Source organism: Nuphar pumila, chromosome 17 (genome assembly GCF_984573655.1).
Source record: "Nuphar pumila chromosome 17, dmNupPumi1.hap1.1, whole genome shotgun sequence".
In the NCBI taxonomy this organism is placed as follows: domain Eukaryota; kingdom Viridiplantae; phylum Streptophyta; class Magnoliopsida; order Nymphaeales; family Nymphaeaceae; genus Nuphar; species Nuphar pumila.
The window spans coordinates 3,494,947-3,514,267 of NC_143265.1; the positions used below are offsets into that span (position 1 = coordinate 3,494,947).

The window sequence follows — 19,321 nt, forward strand, 5'->3', positions numbered from 1 at the left end:
TGATTACAAATAAAAAATTATCCTCATGTCCTTTTTTTCAAAAATTTTGGACTTGGGTGTCAAATACACTTATCTAGGGTTGTCAACGGGTTAAATCTGGTTCAGACCCAAATGAGTCCAAGCCCATATTTGACTTTGAGATGCAGGTAGAGGGTTTAGACTCGGGTCCAATTGGTTCCACAATAAGAAAAACTATACCCGGATTCTATAAAGATTACATGAACCAAACTTGGTAAAATAATATTTTCTTGTCTTTTTTATATTGACAAATCATGGGTCTTAATCATAACTCTGGTTGGACCCAATTTCACAAACCATACCCGTCTTCATATTACTAATCGGACCCTTTGGATCTAACTTGTTTTCTAATCAGACCTCCTTCTTTATCACCAAACCCTGACCCTATAGGGTTTGGTATGGGTCGGATCAGGGTCAAACATGACCCATTGACACCCCTACACATCCAGTCGGGCCGTACCCATATTATCTTTGTGAAGCAACATTAAACCTAGGTCCAGTAATCAGGCAGAATTGGATCAGGGCTATCAACAAGGTATGAAACAACACAAAACTGGATTAGGTCCTCTTGGGTCCAAGTTTGAGCTCAAAACACTTTCAAGTGCGAGCCTTGTACGGTTTGAGTTTGCGTTTATTATTAGCTTGGTCCATGATCAAGTGACGTAATCAAGCTCGCTCTTCCCAGAAAAAATAACTGCATGATTAAGAGTGGCATTAGAAAGAAAAGGCCTGCGAGTTATGTTTCCACGTGTACACTGTTTTAACACTTGGCTCTGTCTGATTCGAAGCTTGATTTTAGGATGACTTTGTAATCACGTCGTTGTGGCAAAGTTTTTGCATTGTCATTTTGTACATAGATGAGGGTAATGCCGTAATTTTTTGCCAGATCTGAAATCTCTCCCGCGCGCATGTGAAGGAGAGAGATTCCCCGTGCAAGAAAATAAACAAAAAATAAGGAACTCCCTCCCCCCGAAACGATCTCAATGGCGATGCACCGCACGTGCTGGCCATCCTTCGCCGCACGTGCTGTCCCCTCCTCTGCGCTTCTCGCACTCATTAATGGCATCCGAAACCCTCACTCTTCGTCCCGCCGAGAGCAGCGCGTGACGGTGAGCCCTCTGTTGCCTCTGCTCGCTTTTCCCCCGCCGATTCTAGGGTTTTGATCCGGAAATTCGAGTTCCTGATCGTGATTCCTAGGGTTTTGCCTTGATTCTTGGCCGATCTGATGCTTAATTCTGGATTTTTATGGATTTTACTGGTTTTGCCGCATCGGAGTAGCGGTTTCGTGGATTTTCCGTTGATTTCTTTTAAATTTAGGGTTGGATTCAGGAAATTCTTGCATTTTGGATGATTTGGCTAGTTGAATTATGCGTTCTCATGCGTAATTCGTTCTTTTTAGTGTTTCTTAGCTATTTAACTACACGTTAGTCCTTACAGACTGAGCTCTCATGAGTAATTCATTCTTTCCAGGGTTTCTTTGTTGTTTGACCGCTTGTTGATGCTTACAGAATGAGCTAATCTCGCTTGGTTTAAATGATGTTTTGAATTTTCTGATGAAGTTATTGAATTTCTCAATGATTCTATGTTATGCAATTCTGCTAGAATGTGTGTCTTGTTTTGACTAGGTATCGGCGTTATAATTCCAGAAAACTGCATAAGTGTGATAATTCTGGAAAAACTGCACAAGTTTACATCATTGCTTGTAAGGAGATATCTCTCGGAGTTGTTGTTTCTTTCCTAAGTTTTTGAATCATTAATCTTTCTCAGCTTGTGAACTCATGGAGTAGTGCTCTGTTTTGAATCTTTTGGGTTGTAGAATTCTGAATCTTGTTACACTAAAGCGTTTTATGGATCTTGATCTGTTATTTGAGGAAAACACATTCCGAGAGTTCTTCTGCGCAATGTATAGTTTAGCCTGGAGTGGCAAAACGGTGAGGCTGGTTAGGATGTTTGTATCACTAAAGAACTTGGTGAAATTTCTGCAGTTTGCCTTAGAGTACCAGAACATCAAGATGGATTGTTTTTTCATAATTTGAAAACCTTGTCTTCCTTTGGTATTTCTGTTGTTAGGAAATATGAATTAGAAAAATATTGTAATGAGTCACTTTAGTATCAGACTGAATAGTTCAACATTGATTCTGTAAATTACAGGGAATTTTAGTAGCTTTGGTTTATTGAAGAGTAATTATCAACCGGGCAATGAAAAAAGTGCCTCTAAATGACTTGAGAAGTGCTGCTTAGCACTGGATAATTTGAAGTGGTTTTGGTTTACTAAAGATGAGGTATCCTGTAAGACGTAAAGTAATTTTAGAGTGGGAGAAAGAAGTTCTGCTATTGATGTAAGAGTCAACCACATAATATGCTGTGGCACTGAAAAATTTTGTATAAAATGCGTGCTTGTCAATTACATGAATTTGCCGCTTTCTAACGCTGACAGCTTTTTCTTACACATTTTGAATAGGATCAGAGTGCAGATAAGTTACAACTACTTTTAAAATTTCTTCTTTAATAACTACATAATTGCTGATCAGCTTATACTTAAAAATGACATACAAATTATCACTCTTTGTATACTGAAGTGCAGTTATGAGTTTTGTTTCCTTAATTTGGCAGAATGCTTTTATTGGAATGCACGTTCATTCCAAGAGATGGGGTGTACTACTTCCAGATATGCAGCGGGAAAGAAGAAACACATGCCTATACATGAAATTGTGGTCTTTGCACCATCAATTAGAGTTCCAAAAGAAATTGATCTTAGAAGGCCACTTAGAGGGTCCTTGTCGGAAGACCTCCTTCAGAGATTGGCATCCCTTCGAGCTAAGGTTGTCTCATTCGCAGAGAGATGGAGTCTCAATCATTCAATGCCTGTGATAGATATGCCCACTCAAGATGGTCAGTTTTATTTTTCCCTTTTGATTGAATACAGATCCAGTCTTGGTCCACTTGCATTGCTTCTCTCCTCTGGTACTTGAGGATCACCACATCAATAATGTCAATATAGTTTATGGATGGTTATACTGGATGTTGCTGAACAATGTTTTGCCAGTATTTTCCTAAAGTCCTCTTGTCTTACCTTGACTAAACAGATGCATTTTCTATTCCTAACCTTCGGGATGCTCTTGAAGAATACTTGCCTATATTGGTGGGCTTAACTAAAAAGGGTATGAACCCAAGTTTTCCTTGTTCCTATAAATTTTTGAATTCCCTCTTGGCTTCATTAATTAAAATAAAATTCACTTTGTTGTGTGCTGCATCAATGGATTAAATCAGAGAATGCATATATATTATATTATTATCTGTTCATATCAGATGAGTGAAGTTATTGTTTTGTTGCTAAACTTAGATGCATTTTAGAAAGTATTTGTTTTCTGATCGCTTATGGGTTGACAAACCTTCATAACGAATATCATTCTGAGTGCTGGAAACCAACATGAGCCTCCTAGAGATGCCTGCAAATTCATTATGATCTTGAAGTTGAAGTGAGATCCACTAACATGCATATACAGATGAATCTGAAAATGCATACATGTATGACACATTGGAAGTTTGAAACCTATTTACGTGATTTATTCATGATTAATGTCAGAATTAGCTTCTTTAACATTTTCTTGGTTGAGTACCTATTACAAAATGAAAACAGAAACTAAAGAACCAATACTGTAATTTGTTATTTCTATCATATTGCAGACGTATTTACCTATGCTCTTGTTTTACTACCATTAGTGCACACACCATTGAACCTCATTCATCTGTCAAAGAGCTTGGATATGTGAATCTGATGAAGGGTCCATCCCTGATTAAACACTTATTGGACAGAAAATCCGAGAATGACTAGGATAACCAAAGTACCTGAGTAGGAATATTGTCAATGCATGCCAGTTACAAACATACTACAAAAGTACAAATTCTCTGAAGGTTGAGTTTCTCTTATCTGATCAATACGATTTGGTTGGGTTTGATCTGCTAGCTGAATATTTTTCCTTTCTTTCTTTTAATGGTAGCGGAAAAATGCTCCACAGGATCTATTCTTTGTGCTGAGATCATGAGTTATATCTTACTATTCATAAATTGACAAGTGTTTTTCTAGATTACCATCTCGAAGACATGGTGGAGTTTAATTGGAAAAGTCTAGAAGATGGCACAATGGTAATTAAAACCTGAGATTTTAATCACTGCTTGATGAAATCTTTTTCCTTGAATTGTTTGCTACCTATCTTCCTTTATTGTCTTTAAGTTCACATCCTCTTGACATTTCTTGTCAGATTTGCATACATTTATCTTGTTAATATCTTTGCTTTCATATGTGAAGGAACTGCCTATAGCAAATTCCTGGTATGAGTTACTTTCAGTTCTACACATGATGGCGATGTTATCATTGTCAGAGGCAAACTTGCTGCTTATTCCAAAAGATCCCAGTGATGAATATGAAAGGAGTGTATCGGAAGGTGTGTCTTGCCACTTTTACAAGGATGTGTGTGTAGGCTGCCCTCGAGTGCACTGTACCCTCTAGTAGAGACTGCCCATTATTTCACACTATCTTAATTCTTTTGTGAATCAAGCCCTATGGATGTGATCTATATGGTTTGATTTGTCAAAAACATATTTTAGACTGTCCAGTCAAGTTGTATAAGCGGATTGTCTAAAGGCTACAAAATTCAATGGTCTGAAATGGGTCAAAGTTTCACTATTAAGAATTATCATATTTTTACATTAAAACCACCTGATCCAAAGTGCATTTCCTAATAAACATAACATGCTGAACACATTAGTGGGGTCAAATTGGCCAAATAAAGATCACACCTATGAGATTCAGCTAGAGAGTACTGTACTCTAGAGTGTAGCCAATGTTTTCCCTATACACATGCACAGTTTGGGTTGGGTTTTAACTGTTAACTGAGTATTTAAATTGAAGTATTTGTCCAGATTGCATGAAGACTGCTATTGAGCTCTTGCTGAAGGCAGCAGGATATTTAGAATACAGTGTTCATCATACATTGGTTAACTTGCCACCTGATGTCAAGTATGTCTACATGATTGCAGAATGAAATTTTAACGTCTTTCTTTGCAACTTAAATTCAATTATTTATTGTTGCTTGCATCTCTAATATAATTTCTTTACATTTTTATTGAATGAATCCTCAACATCTATTTCATAGAAGAAAGCTTCCTAAAGACTTGCAAGAGACCATGTTGGAGGCTATTTCTCACCAAGCACTAGGCCAGGTGCTTTCAGCTTATACATCATCTTCAAGTATTTAGCTTACATATATGCTTTTATTTTGAGTTTCTAATCATATTTGAAGCAAAGTGCTTCAAACATAAGCATGAACAAATTTTTAAAAAAGAAAAAGCCCGGCATGTCACCTATTATGCACAACCACCTAACTTTTTCGTTATTACATATAATGTGTTTAACCCAGAGTTACTGGAAGCTTCTTAGGTAGGTGCGAAGCATGCTTCCCGGAAACTTGATTTGGAAGCGTGATACTCCTCGCTTTCGAAACTTCATGGAAATCTCGATTCTCCTATGCTTCCCACATGCATGGTCTATGCTTTCTATATGTTTTTCTCACGTTTTTTTTCATGTTTTTTATGTATTTCCTCTCATGCTTCCACTCACTTCCCATGTACTTTCTCTAAATTGGCAACTATCATTGTTAGATTTTAACAAAAATTTAACTCTTTTATTGAAAAATCATGAAATATAAGAATGATCAATTTTATTTTTGTTTTTATTTGCTTCTTGTTTGATTCCTATTCAGTTACCATATTGCTTCATTTTTTATTCCTATTTCGCTTCTAAATTGATACTTTGCTTCCTGCTTCCTATAAATTTTAAAATGCCTCGCTTCTCGCATCCTAGTTTGACAACCTTGGTTTAACCACTTAAGTTTTTCCCATATACAACAGAAATTTCTTGATTTTATGATTGTTTAGTGCTTTATGGTTTATAGTCTTTAGAAAATGGCTAACATAGGTAAAAAAAGTAAGTTTGTGCTCGAGGCAGGAGTTTGAGGTGGATTAAGAAATGTCATGCAGTTCAATGCAATAATGGAAAGTTAGGTGGTTATACTTGACTGTGTGGTGGTGTTAGGCACTTTATCTAGGAATATGTAGTTTAAAGCTCAGAGCTTAGCCATTGGTCGTCGAGGCGTATTCTTAAAATACCAATATCCACGGCCATGGCAACGGCGGGGGGCTTTGGCAGGGGAGGAATTGTAACGGCCCCCGAATCATACTCGAGAGACATGTTGGGATTTGCATGCGTTGTGTAGACTTGTACAATGATAATTCTCTTCCTACTGCCATCAGGCTCCATGAACTGGTCTCTTTTACTTTCACAAGGTTAATATATTGTAAATTGACAGCTGCTATTATAGATTCCCATGATTAATGTTATGGTGCTTACATCTCTCTCTCTCTCTCTCTCGTCAATGTGTGCATGTGAAATCATGGATAGAGAGAATGTGAAGGAAAGAGACTTCAGATTGCTAGTTTCCAACTATTATGATCATGTTGTCGATTGCAGGCAATAGACATTCAGCTTGGATTGGCTGTTGAAAGTGAAAATGCTACACTATCTGTAAGGAGGAGGCTGGCTTGTGAACAATTGACATACTTTGCTCAGGTTAATCTTTTATAAAAATCTGTTCAAAAGCAACTGAAATTCCAGCTTTCCACTTATTTGTCTCATGTTTGAGTATTTTTTGAAAAATGCATCGTTTCAGTATTACATGGAATTTTCTTTTCTTTTAATCCTTGTCTTGATAGCATTTTTTGTTTTTATTGTTCCTAATTAAACCTGTAATATTCGATGGTAGATATGCATATGCATAATTTACTGCAAACTTCTCAACAGAAGTTGATCAAAAGTGCAAGACTTGCCATCATTAATCTGCGTTTTAAAATTTTTTATATTCACCTGGACTACAGTAAAGACAAAAGGAAGCTTAGATCTACTCTAGATATATAGTTCAGACTTTCAGATAATTTTGACGGTACCCTAAGAATGTTCTGTGTGTGGATTTCTGCTGTATGCTCAAGTAGGTAATTGGTTCCTTTATAGGTGATGCTTTGTTGATTGGTAGATCCTTAGTTCAATCCAACAATGTTCTACTTTCCTTGTATATGCTTCCTTTTACCCTCTCTCTCTCTTGCTACTGTATAAATCCGCAGTATCTAGATACAATCTTGCAGCAGCTTGATTATATTTATCATAAATATCCAGCAGCCTAATTGGCATATCATGTGGGAAGACGTGTTTTTAGGAATCAAACATGCTTGACAGTTTAACTATAATGGTAATATCCATTGCATTATCTGAGACACCGGCCATTGCTTGTTCTCCCTAGTTTATGTTCATGTTTATGATGACTGTTTCCATCTCTGAACTTCCTTCTATTCTAGTAATTACCTTTCTTGTCTTTAGCAGGCTTACTTCTGTTTATCAAGTTATAGCGATAGTGAAAAGCAAACGAGGAAACATCTTTTATTTATCAAATGGAAATATCTTGAAGCAAAGGTACGACCATAAATTTGCTTGTTTCAGCCTTTTGCCTATGCTAGTGTATTATTTATTTTTTCTTTGCAGACTTGTTTATGTCATTATGACTATTGTTTCTTTGTTTTTCTTAAATAAAACCATTTTCCATTTTAATTATAGTATGCAAGTGCTAATCATGGCATACTACCATCTTCAGGCAGCAGCGTATTACTATCATGGTCTGATACTTGACAAGGGTAATGCTGATATTGATCACATGAATGCACTGAGTTGTCTGCTAGCTGCAGATGAACTACTCATAGATTGCAAGAGGATATGCTTAAGTTTCTGCCTTGCCAAGCCTGTCACTAGGTTTGCTTTTACTTTGTTTTTCATTTCAATTTCTGTTAAGGTTATTGTGCAGACATCATACTGGTTAATCCTTTGTTTCATCATTTATTTTGCAGGGTTCCTCCTGCGTGGGGTGCAATGAAGCATTTACAATTGAAAATTCCAGAAACTCTCTTTAAAAAGTCCCAGATGTACGGCTACCTCCTTGATCTATACAAGTAAGTTCCCTTTAAGGATCCACGGTTTCCAAACAAAATCTGTTGACTTCTAACATAGATAAACTGTGTGCAAGTTGACCTGACATCACGAGGTTGGTAATTGTTTGAATAAAAGAGTTCTCTGAGCATTAAGATTCACTTGTTATGATCGTCCACTGTCCTCTCTGCCAACCAAGTCAGGTTTGCAGAAAACACTCAAACTGGCCATAGTTTTTCTGGGTCGCTTTTTTTATGCCAAACCTGGAGTTTTCTTAGACCTGACCTATTAACAGCCCAACTTTAACTTATCCTAGATGATTATAGTGCATATTATTAGTATAATATTCGCTGTAAGCAGCAGTTTGTTTGAAACCCATTTCATGATATGCAGGACCAGTCAAGAATTGCCTGAACTTCCCGAATTTCAGCTCTCTTTGAAGCCTGATGAATATGAACTGCCCACAACAGATCCCATGTGGGATAGTGAGAAATGCGAACTTCGAGCCCAAACACTGAAAGAACACCTCAAGGATTCAGATGATGAGATGGAAATGGATTTACCAATGGAAGATATGTAATTCACATGAATCCTTTTAGCGCAATGTGCTTTCCTGCAACGTATTGATAGTTTTTCACTTTTTGCTTATGACTTCTCTGATCCTACAGAACTTAAGTCTGGAATCAATTAACAGGGGACATCTAAAAGCTTACTTTCTGATAAGTGTAATAACCAGAACTAGATAATTTTTTTTATCTTTTGGAAGTAAACAGAATTAGATGCGTGGTGATGAATTACATGTAGTCATGACACACGAACTGCTTTCCTAGCTCAGCCTTTATGTTGCTATGCGGTGCGTGGACTAGGGGTGGCAATCGGGTCGGGTTGGCGGGTTGGCGTGTCGGCATACCTCAACCCGACCCGTTTATTAAACGGGTCGGCTGTGGCAAACACGAACCCGACTCGTTTAATAAACGGGTAACCCGACACGACCCGCCAACCCATTTAATAAATGGGTTGGGTCGGGTAAACGGGTTTTCAGGTTTGCGGGTCGGGTTGGCGGGTTGACGGATCGGGTTGGCAGGTAGGCAGGTTGGCAGACGGGTTGACCCACCCGCCTAACTTGTTTATTAAACGGGTCAGCCGGGTTGGCGGGTTGGCATACCCCCAACCCGAACCCGACCTGTTTAATAAACGGGTTACGCGGGTCGACCCGTTTATTAAACGGGTTGGCTTAAGCCCAACCCGAACCCGCCTAAGAGGTGGGTTGGGGGGTCGTGTCAGAAATTGCCACCCCTAGCGTGGACCCCCCTAATTTAAGTTGTAACCAAGCTGATGTTGGCTATCAGGGAAAACAAAAAACAAAAGAAAGAAACAAAGCTAATGTTGAACGCCATTATTTTTCACTGATGGTTGACTAAGTGGTTACTTCTTTCTAAAAAAATTTGACGCCCGGTTGTTAAAAAGTGCAGAGAGAGAGAGAGAGGTTTGTCAACTTTGGTAGGTGCCTAACACGAACGGGCTCCTAAGTGCCTAATACAAAGCGCGTCTGAGGTTGGAAAATGTGAGCCTAAGAAAAAGGAAAGCCTTAAGAAAGGTGACAAAAGAAACTTTAACCTTAAGACAAAGCAAAGGTGATCTTGTTATCCGCTAGGGTAAATGTTTTGCTTCCTTGGGCTACGTTTATCACAGCCCGCTCCATGGAACTTACTTTCCACGCGAACAGCACTCAGGCGTGAAAGCCTTCCCCATGGGGTGGGGTGCGACGCCCTTTCGTACGAAAAGTGGGAGGGGGGAGTCCGGATCAGGTGCCATCACATGGCACAATTTTTTGTGCCTTACACACATGATCACCCTCCATCTTGGTGTTAGGGCCTGTCAGTTGTGGGGCCCAAGACCTGATGGATGGCGATCAGGTGCGTAAGGCACAAATTATTGTGCCATGTGATGGCACCTGATCGGGACTCGGGGGTGACATTAATTGATGCGGGCTCCACTTTCGTTTCATCCCCTGGGAGAGAGACCCTCCTTTCATACAAAAGGGGCTCAAGCAGAAGCCTCCCATATATAAGGTAGCCTTCGCCTTTTCTTTAGACTAGAAATGTATACAGAGTAAAAAAAAAAGGTAATTCTCAAAATCTTGCTTGCAATGAGGAACCCTTAGTTACCAGGTCGATATTGTAACAGTAATTTCCTATTTCACGATGAAAACGGACTTTTATGTCCATTTCCCTTGTTCCAACCTGATTCAAGCATTAGAAGGACCCACACAACGTGGTGCAGCAGCTTTCAGGTGAGCTATCCATAGCTACCAAGAGAGAAAGTTAAAAAATAAATAAATACCAAGAAAAATAGAGAAGCATAAATAGGGCCTTTAATCAGGGACAGAATATGAACTAAACGATCCTCCTCGCCATCGTGCATTAAACGTGGCCCACATGTAATCAGTTGCAGAATTGCTGTATACCAAAGTGCAATTGGAATATTCATCGCCCACGCAGTAACAAGTGCTTCATGAACAATCTCTCTCTCTCTCTCTCTCTCTCCACGCACACAGACCCATGAACATACTACATTATCTAGTTAAGATAACAATTGCACCAATAACTAATACTTTAAATACTACAAAAATTCCATTCATATTATTGGCAATAAGAAACCCATGAATGGGATGTGATCTTCTGGTCCTTCAAGATAAAAAGAAAAGAAAAGCCTTCTTAAAGGTGAAGGTTGGTAGTGTGTATTCTAAATATGTATTGAAAGTTACATGACCTTAAAAACACGCCCTGTCTAGTGCAGCTGGAATTTCTGATGTGTACTGTCATTGGGGAAGAGGGAATGCTAATGTGAATGCCTAGGGAACTTCATGGTGATAGCCGTAAGCAGGAAGAAGACAAGGAATGCAGCATAGGAACATGCCAGAGAAACAGCACCTCTGGAGCAATAAGACCCCAAGTAATCGCAGACTGCCATCCATCCAGTATGCTGATTGCCATTTTTTGCAATATACCCGACTGCGGTCGCCGCCGAGCATCCGGAAATAAGCAAGGCCACCATTGTCTGCAAAAACAAGAAAAAATAAAGAAGAGATTTGGGCAGTGCGATCGGGATGATCATGATATCTATCCAATTACTTTACATTTTTTACGGTGTTACGAGGTACACACCTTCTTCCCTTATGGATAGGGCAACGTGAGACCTTCACGCACCCCAATTCATTGTAGAAAACCTTTCCTGTCAATGAACAATGAATGAAGGTAACAAAGATCCCAGATCATCGGAACATGTGGGGTAGCACACTGAAAGGGAAGTCAGGAAAGATGAAAGGGGAAGGATCCGACGGTGGAGTTGGAGTTATTGAAGCCTCCTGTTGTTTGTCACAGTCCAGATTGGGCTGCGTATGACAGACGTATGTTACGGTTTGCTGTTTCAAGCAAGGGAGAGGTCTCGAGACAGGCCACCTTGGGCTCTTGAGTCACTGCATGAGTCAAAAGCAAAGGTCTTCTCTTGAGTTTAGGTCAAGTTCGAGTTCTCATCAAACTCCAAACAGATTAAGTGAGTACAAAGTAGAAACCCTGTTTACGGGATACTGGGTTCTTATATGGGAATCGGGCATCGGTGTCTTTCCTCTAGGCGGCACTGCTCCTGCTGCTCCCAAATCAGCTTCGAAAAGAAAGCAAGCCCTTGGTTTGACCAATTGGTTCAGCAGTGGGGTACACTCACTTCTTCATTTTTTGTTTAGGTTCTTTCCGTTTCGTGCATGAATGGCGGTTCTCAGACGAGGGAATCGTTCTTGTCTCAAAAAAAAAAAAAAGAGGCAAGAATCTTCTATCGATAGAGGTTTTTTCATAGAATCGTTTTTGTTCCTTTCCATTCCGTTCTTACCATAACTATCATCATGCATGGGCAGTTAGGTCGGAATCCGTGTGACGAGAGTGGTTTCCAATCTTCTTCGCATTCCTTCGAGAATAAGATTATATTGTCTTGCGGGACGACGTTAGTGGTCGAGTCATTTTTGGTAATTGACACCCATCGCATTAGTGAATATTCATATTCACGCCGAGTAGTTATTCGTTCCAAGCTTACTTTCTCGCCCGAGATGGAAAGAAGGAAGAGTTCTTATTGACGTAATGGGTGGGTTGGATGGAAGTCAAGTTCCTTGATTGGGCTTATTTTGGAGGTTGGACGGGAATAAAAAATGGCTATTGGAGCCCCATCAACCTTCTTTGTATTCTCGTAGTAGAATTTTTTCTTTCATCGATAAGGCACGATTGCCGCCTATATGGATTAACAGTTCAATTGGGAATGAAATGTTCAACTATTCTCATCAATGAATAAATCAAGTCCTTTCTTTCTACCTACTTGATATTTGGTTCCAATTTTTTAGGCCTAAAGAGAATAGTTATCCTCCTGCTTGATGGCGTATTATGGAGATCATGATGAGGATCTCTTTGCGCCCCATACAGAACAAGAAGCAAAATCAATGTAATCATCTCTCAAAGAAAATGAAGCAAACAAGTGAAAAATCTTACCAGGTCTAAGAAAAATATGACAAAATGGCTTCTGGTTTTGGAGCATGAAGGCTTCAGCATCAAGAAGACAGACAGCACAGAGTACATGAAGGCGATCAAATTAGCGGTGACGAAGAACCTGAGATGGAGTAGAAAATGTTAAACGCAAGATCTTTCTTACTCGAATCCGCCAAAATTAATTAGTTGAATTTGTTGGTTGAAAGTTTGAGAGTTATGGCATTTCATCAGGGGAACTTGAATTCCAAACCCCATGATTTCCTAGGGAAACGAGTTTTGAAACAAACAGGTGATCTATGTGTACTTACTTGAAAGATTCAGAGTAGCTATATTTAGCCACAACAGGTATCCCAAAGACGTTTGTAATTTCCTTGTTTGTGACCATGATAATATCAGCAGCTAATGCAGTAGCTCCAGCCAGAAGTCTTAGCAAGATTTGATAGATGATGAAGTTCCTGGATGCTGGGTATTCCTCTACTTGCATGGTTTTAGCTTCATCCACTGTCATGTTAATTTGAACCAAGAAGCTCAGAGTTCAAAGACGAGAGAGAGAGAGAGAGAGAGAGAGAGAGAGAGAGAGAGTTTTGGGGGTCTTTTTGGCTGCATTTATAGGGCATAAGAGGGTGTCTTTTGAGGGCACAGGTTGAAGGGTATGCCACCTAACCTACCAAATTAAGGACATTTTTTACCTTGGAAAATGTTTCCTTCTTTCAAGATGGTAAATGCGTCCCTGGTTTTGGCTGGAATGATACAACTTATTCAACCTGTCCTTTACTCTGTCGCCAATACTTGAGCAACTTCTTGGTTTTCTTTTGGATTCACAGATGCAATTACGCAAGGGAGCTTGCTTTTGGGATAGGCAGCATCATGGATTACGTTATTGGGGGCAATTTGGTACCTGTCACATGATGAGTACGGATACCATCATTTGACATAGGATGGGTTCCTTCCTACATTCAATCCTAACCGTCCAAGTAACGGTTAGATTGGTCTACATTACTTGGGCGCATCTGCTGAATGACTAAGATTCAGGTAGGATGCTTTGTCATAAGGTTGTAGAGAAAAAAATTTGAGAATTTTTTAGTAATTGTTTCGTTTTTCATGATGCATTTCCATCACTTTTTCTATCCAGGGTAATTTAGGCATACGCAGCTCTCGAGTGATGAAAGCACATGTTAAATAGATTTTTGGGGGGTTTCATTTTTTTTTTTAATTTTGACCTCATAGGTGAGTTCACAGCCGTTCATTTACTAAGAATTGACATTTAGATCATGTTTTTTACGAAGAAAACTGATATTTGGAGCCTCAAAATTTTATGAATTTAAACCTTATAAAAACCTACCTATGTATTTAATTGACTGAGTGTAGCAACGACATATTTTTTATAAAATTTTTACTAATAAAATGAGGTGTTGACACTAAATCTGCAGGAGTCGACTCTTGGGGACAGAACAAAATGTGCATTCATGAGGTAGTCTACTCATGATATGCAAGAGTTCACCCCAAATAGGGCTGAACAAAAAATTCTTGTTTCAAAACATCATTTTTCAACAAAAAATTATAGATTCTCGTCACAAACACAAGGTAAATGGTTATAACACTAATTTTCATGAAAAACAAAGCTCAAAATTTTGCATTCAAAGCTCATACACACTTAAAACACTTGCACACTTTTGAAAACAGCATTTTCTAAACATACCATAGTCATGAAAATACAATTTTTTTGAAAAGTTCAAATCTAAACATGGTTTGTCAACTTCATAAAATCAGGTAGCATATCATGAATTTCTTAACAAAAACTACTCGTGCACACATTAAAACACCTCTCAAATATGCTAAAAATTTAAATAAACTAACATAGTTTCAACACAACTTCATCTAAATGCTTATATGCTCATAGAAGTTCATGGAGTAAATGAATCACACCTTGATAATCGCAGAAAAACCAAAAAATCCACCAAACTACAAATTATAAGAATCCAAATTCACAAATCTATCAAAGTCCAACAGAAGCATCATCCACCAAAATAGCTTCACACCCCGAGAGAGCCGAATATTCATGAGACGAAAATCACAATATGAGACCCCAAATCCGAATCTACAGGGTAGAACTTTTTTACCTCAATTAAAACATGATGGTTGTGAGAAAATGAGTGAAATGAGAGAGTGAGTGTGGGGTTTGGTGAGGGAAACAAGGAGACGAGAGAGTGAGAAGAGAGAGATTATGCATATTGGGAAAGAAAGATTAATTTAGGTTTTTAACTAAACTTGTTTAATCTAAAATAATCCCTCTTAAAACCTATCAAAACAACCCAATTGGTGGTGGGAGTTGAGTTGTACATTTTAATGACAATTGCTCCTACCATAATTATCAATATGCTCTTGTTATCATAACTTTCTTCTACCCATTTTTTTTATTTTAGCAAACCTATTTTCAATTGTGCCATTACCCATTAAAACCAAGATCTTTTTAAGTGAATACTTAATCTATCCCTTGATGTTAGTTCTTTTTCTTTTCTAAAAATTTCAATCACATCCCTTGCCCAAAAATTATGATTTTTTCTCTAGATCAAATCGAATCCGATCCAAACTCAATTTTTGACGATTTCAAAGTCCATCCTTCCAAAAATCCAATATTCGGTATTATTATTTATAAATGAGATGTAAAAACTCAAATCATTATATTAAAAATATGAAAGTTAATGAGTTAAAGGAAAACAAGATGTTACATCAAGAGCTTGAGAAAAACAAGCATGATCTCATCTATACAATCAAATTTTAAATGAAAAAAACTGTAAAAAACCATTTGGCATGCTTTTATTACTACACCTCACATATGATAAAATTTATGCTTAACTCTCTTAATGTTTTAAATATTTAAGATGGACGCTTAACCTTTTAACACATTGCTAGGCAGCAAGCTGGGTTGTTTTTTTTTTTTTGTTTTTTTTCTCTTCAAAATTACTTATTTACCCTTGATTATAGCAACAAAATAGGGGTCTACCAAAGTGGCATTCAATAAGAGGAAAAAGGTTAAAATTACCATTTTCAAGAGTTGGCTGGAGTTAGGTGATCAAGAAAACATTGAAGGCGTCCAGCTATTTGAGCAATTTTTTAAAAGGTCTCAGGCGTCTATCTCGAATATGTTAAGTGCCTACATGTAAAACTACCCTTAGATTTAATATGATTCTACAATCTATAGTGTTGTCCTCTCTTGTATTCAATAATAGAAATGATAGATACACCAACGAAACAGACATTAGGAAGGAGAAAGAAAAACTCTGTTAGAGACGAGATTCACTCAAGCTTTGTAAAACTTTCACCTGTACAAAGAATTGGCCATGGACTTTCTAGGAGACAATAGACCCACAAAAGGGTAAATGTATTATTTTTTTTAGTTGTTTTGATAACGAAAGTTTTCTACCAAAGCCAGTGATCTCCGGATTGAGACACTAACACCCAAGCCCTTATGGAGCCCACCAGTGAAAGAAACCCACACACTTGGTGGGAGTCGAACCTAGGACAAAGGGGTCAGCACCTTCTTCTCAATCCTTCAAGGGTAACCCGGGCAGGTGTTTTATAAAGATTGATAAATACTTTCACCTGAACAAAGAATTGGTCATGAACTTCTGGTGCAGCACATGAACCTGGCCTAGTCAATGGACCCCAGTCAAAGATGCATCCGGGTCGATATGAGTTGCATAAAGCAACTTACTCCAATTGCAGACCTGAAATGGCTAGTCAATCGGGTGGGACATGGATCGGATCAGTTTGTAAAGAAACCCGGTTATGAAAAATATAGCTTGGCCTAGTTAGATGAACATTAATTTTCCACATTATCTCACCAACTGACATATGAAGCAAGGTTGTTAAATGCGATGAGGCGAAGCGAGGCGTTGGAAGTGAAGCGGTGGGAGGGGAGGCAGTAAGAGAAGGACCATGCGCCCAGCTGGTACGGAAGCAAGGGATATGCCGGTCGTCCGGTGGTCGGAGAAGACTGAGCAGCAGATGCAGCACAGAAACTCCGGTGGTCGGTGGTCACAACTGGTCGGAGGTTGATGAGGGGCGCATCACAGCAACGCCTCAGTACTTTGAGCGTGCGCCTCGCCTCTGAGGCGTACGCTTCAGGTACTGAGGCCTACGCCTCTCACAACACTGATATGAAGGACTCATGCGAGACTTTGCACAATTCAATCAATTCCAAATCATTTTGATTACAAATTAATCAATTCACAATGAGGTAGATGACACTCACTTTTGGCATCATTCTATGTTTTGGTTGAGATTAAAAAAATGACAGACATGGTCAATTCATTACTCAAAATATGACAAATCTAGCCAATTAAATTTTTTTTTGACAGTTTGGCCCTTTGTCACCTGAAAAATTAGGCGCGCCGGTCAAACCACTTATCTAAGTTGTCATCTGAAAAATTCAGTAGCCAGGTTAGCTGTGGCTTAGAAAAATCAAGTGTCACGGTTTCGACCAAACAAAAGAGCAAAACTATCAAGAGAAAGTAAATTGTTCATGTTTGTTATATTTTTCTAATTTGTGATCAATAATAATATTGTGCTACAAATTAGTGCTAAGTCATTGTTCAATTAATTAATTGCCACATGTAGCCAATTTGCAGGTAAAATGGGTCTTCCAAATTAAGAGTTTAGGCGTCACCAACAACACAAATGGTGTGGATACTCAGGGTGGCATTTTGTGTTGTGTGTTTTTTTTGAAAGGCAAGCTGGGGTTAGTTAGACCCTTACCAGTTATACAACAATACCATTGGGTTTTGAACCTGAACCTGCAACGTCCCAACACAAGGTGACGTGCATTATTAGCTCCTCCTACAATACAAGCGGCCCCCCCCCATGTGTATTGGGTTGTGCTTCTATATTAACTTTAAGGGATTGATTCGAATCATGTGTATGTTTATGCTTTCACTTTCATGCTGCGTACATGTTATAAACATAAATTTTCATTTAAAGGCCTACCTTCTTCTGCTTATAATTTAAAAAAAAAAATCTCTTTTTATCTAAAATTTTCTTTTTTTTAATGACAAGGAACCCTCACCCAAAACCCACAATTAGGTGTTTTAAAATGACAACTTCTTTCTCCCCTTCTTTTTCTCTACTATCTTATTTTTTCATATTTTACATGTAGAAACCGCAGCCCGGGGTACAGAGACTTAGTCGCCGACCTAGGCGGCGTAAAACTCTGTGACTAAGACCCTCACCCTCAGGGCCAATGCTGGGTTTATTTTTCTCTACTATCACGTCACATGTTTAAAATGGAAAATATGAACTTTATAAAAGTTTGGAAGTTTCTCGCCGTTTCTTTTGACTGAGGTTAACCCAATGTGCTTAATTCTTATAACACTTTTTGGGAAACATTAGGTTTGAATTGAAATTTGAAATTTAATAAAGGACAAGATGAAATATATAAAATGTGAGTCCGAATCAGAAAATTTCTTTATTAACAAGTGGTTTGCACGCCTCACATGTTTTTTAGTAAAGTTTTAGTAGGAACTTCGCAGAACTTTAAAAGTTCCCCAACTTTTTGTTTCGAGGAAGTTAACCAGGGTCCCTATTTAACATTTTTGGAAAACATTAGGTCATGATTTGAGATTCAAGAAAGGTTGGTACTTACATGAAATATTAGATAAAAAGTGGTCTGAATTTGAAAATTTCTATATTATTATTATTATTTTTTTTTATGATGAGAAACCCACGAGGAAAAACTAAGAAAAATCTCCTTAATAAAACAAGTGGTTTGGCACGGAACGTTTCTTTTGATGTAGCCTTTGGTTGGTGACCACAACAACTTTGGCACAGCATAATCCAAGCACATTTTTAAACTTGTGCATTAGTTTAATTTTAGGTTAGGTATTTTATTTTAGGGGAATTTTGTTTCTGGATGATTGGAATCATTAGGCTTATCTTTGATTTTAAAAAGTGAAAAATCAGGTATTTCCTTTCCGCCATAGCATGTGCTGCCCTCGTGGGTAAGGAACCCCTAGTTAGAATCAGGATGAGGTCGTTTTTTGCTAAATCTTAGCTTATGGATGTGTTCAACATGGTCAAAATAATGAGAATCTGCCCCTGGATCAGAGTTTTTTTATGTAAAAATATATATTTTTGAAGTTTGTAAATTTGGTACATTGTACAGGTCGTTGATTTTTTAACCAACATAAAATCTCTCATATACGCCAAAAAAACATTATGTAGATCACATTTAAAGGGTTAGATGCGTAAAAAACTGAAAAAAATAATAATATTGTATTTTTTCATTAAAGAGTTCCTTACCCACGAGGGCACCAAAAATTACCCATTTTCTTATATGCAAGCCTATTTACTACACTACCTACGCGGGGGCTCAGGACCTGTCAATGCATGTCTCCTTGTGGTGGGATGTTGCAGGTTCAAAACCCAGTAGTACGTTAAATAATAACCGGTGGGTCTGCTTAACCCTAGCTTGTTTTTAAAAGAAAAAGCTTATTTTATTATACAAATTTAACCTGTGGTTGACATTTATCCACCCTGAAAAGATTAACAAAAGAAAAGGAAGGTGGGCAGTGGCGGAGCCAGGGGTGGGCGGTCGCCCACCCCAGAATTAGAAACCGAGTCGAAATATGATATGACTCGGGTCTTCTTCTTCATTCCCCAAGATTTGGAGGTTGTATTCTTTCCTTGCGAATGCTTGTCGAAGAAGATCAGAGCAGGGTCGTGCATGAGTGGAGATCACGCCTCCCTG

At 38.3% G+C, this 19,321-nt stretch overlaps 2 protein-coding genes across 2 annotated transcripts; one reads left to right on the forward strand and one right to left on the reverse strand.

Moving 5' to 3' along the window:
- The first annotated feature begins 1,085 nt into the window (after positions 1-1,085).
- LOC149811379 (Endosomal targeting BRO1-like domain-containing protein) lies at positions 1,086-8,697 on the forward strand. Its single transcript, XM_089993635.1, has 12 exons — positions 1,086-1,127; positions 2,632-2,910; positions 3,105-3,179; positions 4,106-4,164; positions 4,328-4,463; positions 4,942-5,038; positions 5,175-5,241; positions 6,548-6,646; positions 7,451-7,540; positions 7,719-7,873; positions 7,969-8,070; positions 8,441-8,697. Exons 2-12 carry the CDS (start codon positions 2,667-2,669, stop codon positions 8,625-8,627), a joined length of 1,311 nt encoding a protein of 436 aa, XP_089849761.1. The 5' UTR covers positions 1,086-1,127; positions 2,632-2,666; the 3' UTR covers positions 8,628-8,697.
- Positions 8,698-10,642: 1,945 nt separating this feature from the next.
- LOC149811380 (CASP-like protein 1F1) lies at positions 10,643-13,134 on the reverse strand. Its single transcript, XM_089993605.1, has 3 exons — positions 12,885-13,134; positions 12,580-12,697; positions 10,643-11,107 (listed from the first exon to the last, which is right to left on the reverse strand). Exons 1-3 carry the CDS (start codon positions 13,082-13,084, stop codon positions 10,889-10,891), a joined length of 537 nt encoding a protein of 178 aa, XP_089849731.1. The 5' UTR covers positions 13,085-13,134; the 3' UTR covers positions 10,643-10,888.
- Between the last annotated feature and the right edge of the window lie 6,187 nt (positions 13,135-19,321).